Source organism: Triticum urartu, chromosome 2A, assembly GCF_056163025.1.
Source record: "Triticum urartu cultivar PI428250 chromosome 2A, HENAU_Tu73, whole genome shotgun sequence".
In the NCBI taxonomy this organism is placed as follows: domain Eukaryota; kingdom Viridiplantae; phylum Streptophyta; class Magnoliopsida; order Poales; family Poaceae; genus Triticum; species Triticum urartu.
This window is the reverse complement of record NC_141874.1, coordinates 44171405-44178066: the sequence shown is the minus strand read 5'-3', so window position 1 is coordinate 44178066 and position 6662 is coordinate 44171405. Positions and strand designations below refer to the sequence as shown.

The 6662-nt window shown below is 50.1% G+C and overlaps 1 protein-coding gene and 1 long non-coding RNA gene across 2 annotated transcripts; both read left to right on the top strand.

Annotated features, from left to right (window-relative positions):
- The first annotated feature begins 657 nt into the window (after positions 1–657).
- On the top strand, positions 658–1125 carry LOC147983478 (uncharacterized). Its single transcript, XM_087540743.1, has one exon. The coding sequence runs from the start codon at positions 658–660 to the stop codon at positions 1123–1125; it is 468 nt and encodes a 155-aa protein (XP_087396869.1).
- A 2038-nt stretch (positions 1126–3163) lies between these two features.
- Positions 3164–6395, top strand: LOC147983477 (uncharacterized). Its single transcript, XR_015614972.1, has 4 exons — positions 3164–3560; positions 3799–5736; positions 6065–6117; positions 6198–6395. It is a non-coding gene; the product is annotated as an uncharacterized LOC147983477 (long non-coding RNA).
- The last annotated feature ends 267 nt before the right edge of the window (positions 6396–6662 follow it).

The window sequence follows — 6662 nt, the reverse complement described above, 5'->3', positions numbered from 1 at the left end:
AAAAAAAAACATTTTGTTACTAGTGGCACACCGTGTGCCTGGTGCGCCATTAGTGTCTTCCACACTAATGGCGCATCTCCACATGGTGCGCCATTAGTATATAGTAGTGGCGCACCACTTCTCCGGTGCGCCATTAGTGTCAATTTCATCTTTAGCCCTTTTCCTCGTAGTGAGCGCTTTAGCAAACACAGCCACCAGCCAGCGTCAGCACTCCGCACCATACCGATCGCCTGGCCCTTCACGGTCTGGGGACTCGACATGGTGGGACCCTTCAAAACCGCTCGAGGCGGCATGACGCACTTGCTGGTGGCAGTGGACAAATTCACCAAGTGGATCGAGGCAAGACCAATCAAGAAACTGGATGGGCCAACAGTCGTCCGGTTCATCAAGGACATAGCGGTGCGCTACGGCATGCCAAACAGCATCATCACCGACAATGGCACCAACTTCGCCAAGGGCGGGCTCGAGCAATACTGCTCCGTCTCTGGCATCCGCCTCGACCTGGCCTCCGTTGCGCATCCGCAGTCCAACGGGCAGATCGAGCGGGCCAATGGACTCATCATGTCCGACGTCAAGCCGCGAGTCATCGAGCCACTCATCCGCTCACCCGGCAGCTGGCTTGACGAGTTGCCAGCCGTTCTCTAGAGTCTACACACCATGCCAAATTGGTCGACCGGGTTCACCCCGTTCTTCCTTGTCTACGGAGCCGAAGTCGTCATCCCGACCGACATCGAGTTCGACTCGCCGCGCGTCGCGATGTACACCGAAGCCGAAGCCAGAGAAGCCCGCGAAGATGGCGTCGACCTGCTAGAAGAAGGACGCCTCCTGGCGCTCAGTCGCTCGGCCATCTACCAGCAATGCCTGAGGCACTACCACAGCAAGAAGATCAAGCCCCTCGCATTCCGCGAGGGCGACCTCGTCCTCCGACTCGTCCAAGAGCAGGCAGTCCAACACAAGCTGTCCCCTCCATGGGAGGGCCCATTCATCATGAGCAGGGCCTTGCGCGACCGCAACGCCTACTACCTCATCGACGCACGCAAGTCAAGGAAGCGCAAGAAGGACACCGTCGGTGAAGAAACGACCCGGCCGTGGAACGCGGAACTCCTCCGCCCGTTTTACAGTTAGCCGCACGAGCGTATGTATCGTCGCCTTTTGTAAACGCATGAAACCATGGGGTCCCCGAACGGGACTCGGGGGTTGCCTTTTGTCGACCAATTTATTGTGTCCCTATTTTCTTGCATCACTATACCACTGAACCCGGCCATCGGTCCGACTCGCTCGACCCGGGGGCTCGGGGGCTGGCCGGCTCGGTCGCCACCCCGCCGCCTTACTTGGTGATTCCTGATAAAGTTAGGATGCCGCGGTCCCCCACTTCGCCCTAAAGCCACAGATCCAGCTTTGGCTGTCGGCTGGCAAGCACAACGGGCCAAAGCTCCTTTACCCTTCATACACTAAGTCAAAAGGTGTCGGGTCGATCAACCCGGCCCACCATTCATCAAATGAACAGCCGCATGACCGGCTGCTCGCCAACCGGCTTCGCCGGATTGCCGCCAGCCGGCCCAGTGGGTGTTTCGCTCGCGCTCAATGTTTCGAGGGACCCAAGTCCTATGCGCTCCTCTCAAAGAACCGAGCTCCTTGTCACGGACCGGAGCCTCGGCCGTCTGACTCGCGGGGGGAGGTTTGAGAAAGGAAAAACGCATGAAATCAGTCCAAAAAACGGAAGGCAAAAAGCAAAAGCACCCACGACATCTACACAAGTATTTAAGAAAAGGCCCACGACCCGAGTTCATTACACCCTAAAAACCCCAGTGGGTGGGTGGACCTGCTATTTAACAGATTTTACACAAAGTGTCTCAGGCATCTCCAGCGCCGCGTCGCGACGTCGACGGCTCTCCCCTGGCGGCCTCCGGGTCCAGCGAGGCGCCGGTGTCCTCCTCAGCACCCGCGTCGCGGTAGATGCCCATCTCCTTCGAGCTCCCCCCAGATCATGGAGGAGCAAGCCATAGTCGTTGCCGTCCACGGCCCTGCCGTCTTCCGTCCGCTCCGGATGGAACTCGTCGTGGAAGGCGAACTCGGCGATGTAGCTGGCCCGGGAGGCGATCCGGCCGTCTTGCTCCTACAAGAGCTACTCCGAACCGGCCCGCTGGCCCATCAACGCGTCCAGCTGCAGGTCCGGATGCTAGGACAGCGCGAACCAGAGCGTCATCTCAGCACTGGCACGAGCGGCGGATACGCGCCACTCGCCAAGCCGGTCCGGCCCCATCTCCAACCAACGTGCCAGGCGCGAGAAGCTGCTCGGTTGGACGGAGTCCAGCCATAGGGCCGCCGTCATTGCGGTGCCGGCCTGGGACAGCTGCCCCAACTGCGTTCCCAGGACCTGCATGCGGGCCTCAGCGGCGGCGATGATCTCCGGGAAGGTCCAGACCACCCGCGGATCCGTCCCAGACCCAACGACGCCGGTCGGGTCGCCCTGATAGCGGACGGCTTCCTCCGCTAGCCGCTGCGTCTCCGGGAAGGCCCCTGCCGCAAAGGAAGAAGCGAGTTAGAAGAAAAACAACAAGGAAGAAAGGCCGGATCCCGACCCAGCAAACGACAAGAAAAAGCACTTACTGGAGAAGGACCCTTCCAGGTGTTACGCCTCAAGCATCATACCACGCCGCTCCCGTTCGATGGCGCGGTCGCGCTCCTCGAGCGCCTTCTCCAGATCGGCCGCCTTGGCAAGGGCCGCCTTCAGCTCGGCGTCCTTGTCTTCGGCCACCTTCTCGGCCGCCTCGCGGCAACGGGCCTTGTCCTGACAGGCCCCCTCAGCCATGGTGACCTGCCCCCGCAAGTGATCCACCTCGGACTGGAGCCGGCCCTTGTCGTCGGCCAGCTGGCCGCGCTGCTGGTCCGCCTCCACCAGGGCCTGCTGCGCCTCTGCCATCTTGGCGGATTCCGCCTTAAGGAGCTCCACCTCGGTCTCGAGGCGGCTCTTGTGACACTACAACAAAACCCCCCCTAGAGCAACAGATGTCTTGCAACGATGTTAACACAATGTGTTGTTTGGTTGAACCCACCCTCCCCACTTAGCGCTAACCTCCCCGTACCCCCATGTCCCACTCTCTCGCACATCTAAAATATCCATTCCTTCATTTTTTTTTCCTTTACACATCTCTCTGAAAAAATCGGGTGACACACCCAGCAGCCAGGGTTCCCACCACCGCCGCCGCCCCCTCGCCCTCGGCCTCCTCCGTCACCACTTTCTCCGCTCGCTGGTGAAACAGACTGCGTCGCTGCCCATCCTCCTGCGCCGGGGAAGGCGTCGCGGCCGCCCATCCTCCCGCGCTAGGGAAGGCGTCGCGGCCGCCCATCCTCCCGCGCTAGGGAAGGCGTCGCGGCCGCCCATCCTCCCGCGCCGGGGAAGGCGCCGCCGCCGCCCATCCTCCTGCGTCGGAGAAGGCGTCGCAGCCGCCGTTCCTTCGCGTGACCAGAGATGCAACCGTTGTCGTTGTTCGTCCGCACAGCTAGGAATGAAGCACGTACTGACGCACCCGTCATCCTAAACTGCAGTAGTTCAACAGGTCTTATTCTGTCCCTCCCGCATCTGCAATTCTTTACCGGTATCCCTTAAGGCTTTGTTCAGTTTAATTTATTCCCCAAAGGGAACCGATTAACACAGGGATTGAGTGGATTCCTGCATCTCACTCAGATCCGTTTTGGTATTGAATCCCTTGCATCAACTATTCCCCTTGATCTAAATATATATTGTCGGTTATATACAAGGTTTGAGAGGGATTGATTATTATATCATGATTGCAGATAACAAAACACAGAGATTTCAAGCAGGCCTCCTATCATCAACAGTTTTCAAGCACCAGTGTACGTCTAGATCCCAATAATGCATCATCACATTGCTTTTACTAGACAACTACATGTTTGTTTGCCATGATTATTTTAATAATAAAGCAAAAGCTTATTTGCTTGTTGCTTCCCTGTTTAAATCTTCACTGGAAAGGCATTACACAGTTACTAATAAGCAGAGTATACTCTTAATAAGTATGTGTGGTAATCAACTCTGATCAATACTAAGTCGATTTCAGAAATCTGGAAAACAGAAAAACCAAATCCATGCCCACAGCAACTATTAATCGGTGAGGAGAATTTCACAATACAGCCCTAGATAGGATGTAGCAGGAAACAGGGATGAGGAACTGTCTCAATCTAACCCTTGCCTACAACTTAAGAAGAGAAGAAGCAAGATAAGGGAGACGAACCGGAGAGAAGAAGCAAATGGCCACTGCATCGCCGTCGCTACCGCCGGAGAGATGGCCGCCCCATCCCTATCACATCTGCCTTGCAGTGCAGCCTCACAGCACTATGTTCCTGTCCAATCCACATCTTATTTCCATGCATGAATGTCTAACGCAAGGAGAAGACCCTCTAGCCTCTACGAGCGCTTGCCCAAGCTAGCGTCACCGGCAGCAACTACGCAATCATGTCCTTGCCCCCAGCCCCTGAAACCTCTCACCAACGTGTACTTCCTCCCATCTTATCCTCATGAAGGTTCAAAGTGCCAACCAAGGATTCTCTTCCATCTTTTTCATAATTGGTGGGCTAATCTTCTAATGTTTTGCCCCCAGCAATTGATTCCTAACAAAATTTACGTCCCTGTTTTGCCTCCTGCTCACCCTAATTCATGTGGAGCTAGCAACTTAAATTGGGCATGGAACAATTCGTAAGTGCCATTAATTACAGTTTGTACGTACAGTTTTGCTTCTTCATTTTCCTATGTGATTACTTTACCTCAGCTCATTGATTTCAGGCGCTCTTTAAAATTATAACAAGAGGATATAGAATGAGGTATATGTGATATTTCAGTTTTTGTTCTTTCAATTGTTTTCGTCTTACCTCTAATTTATTTCTTTATTATATAGCTCCTTTTATTTCCTCGTTGAACTTGAACCACATGTGGACCAGTATGCGCACGCCTCATTGCATTGATATTTGTAATAGGGAGATATTGTCCCTCTTGCATTGTAATAAATAAATCATGGTATCTGTGTTTGGCTCACGGCTCACCTACCTTTGATTATACACGTGATATTTTTTTTGGAAATGTGTTGTATAATACACTAATGCTTTTCACAATTTTTGTTTTAGTGAGTAACTACATATTTGGTAGCTAGATTGTCCACTTCGGACAAATGGATATTAGACGTCTAATTATACGTGCACTCCAGACCATTCTATAAATCAGGTATGCCTAATCTTTCTTTGAAATGACTACATGGTTGTGTCCATGGAGCCATGTGCTACTTTCAAGTGCGGGGTAATAAGCCGGTACGTAACAATACCCTTGATGTTGCATGCTATTTGGGCACTATGTGTGTCACATGGCTTGGTTTAAGCATTCAGTATTACATAGGCATTGCCTTGGTTATCGAAAATAGTTTAGATGTATCATCGTTTGCCTAAATTTGGCTAGAGTTGAGATGAAATCTCCTAGCTATGAGATAACATAGTATACAGAGTGTTCTGCACTAGATTAGATAGGGTGGTGATCTACTTTTCTTTCTGTTCAGGCTTTCAATTTGGTTGCATCTTGCCATGTCTTATTGGAGAGAACATGTAGCCATCAGTTGATAACTCAAATTATCCCGAATATGGTGATGCTTTTTTTGTGTTGTTGCTTCTGCAGGTTTTGAGAATTTTATTCATGGATCAGGAAATTATAATTTGTGACTTTGTAATTTTCAGGTAATTACGAAATTTTGCATGATGCAGATTATTTAAAGATTTTCAAGTTGTTGGCAATGAGATTTCTGCTTATACACCATAGAAAGAATGACTAATGAATCATCCCAAGATGAGTAGTACGGGAGTAATGTGCAGACCTCTTGACAATGGAGATGTTCTAATTACCAATAGTTGATACTATTGGTTGTCATTATTCAGTTGCTGAAGTCATCTCGTAGTTATTATAATATATTGTCTGGATATTTTTTTAGTAGTAAATACAAGCTGATAGTTATTCATAATGAACAGCCAGATCTGATTCATCAAAGGTGTCTGTTTTGCTATGCAGATTCTTATCTCAATGAGCCATGGATATTCAAAACGTGTGCAGACATTTCTATGGTGCTCATTTAAATTTTACTTCTCTATTAGCCGGATTTTCTCTACTATAAGTTACTCATCTCATATTGTTGTTGTTGTAGGTCACCAAGATAAAATGATGATGCATGGCTCAGATGTTGATTGCAAGGTTAAGAATTGGAGCTACTACAAGATAATTAGAATGCCAATTTTAGGATTAATGTTTCAAACATTATAGTTGATTGCAAGGTCAAGAATTGGGCCACTACAAGATATAGTTTAACCTCCTGTAATCTTTGGATCATGTTTTTTGTAATGCAACATAGCGATATAATATATGATATCTTTCTGTTTGTTATATTCTGGCTCCTATGCAGTACTGGCATTGACCTAATAATTATGGACAACAATATATAAAATATCATCAATTGTTCATGCTATCTATCAAAGCTTTTAGTAGTTCCAATTATTTTTAATGTCCATTAGAAAATCCTCTTGTACAGGGTAGCCACCAATGCATATGAAGTGTTGTTGGGCTATAGCTTTATATGTTGTTACCTAACAACGCTTCTACACGCCGTTTACCA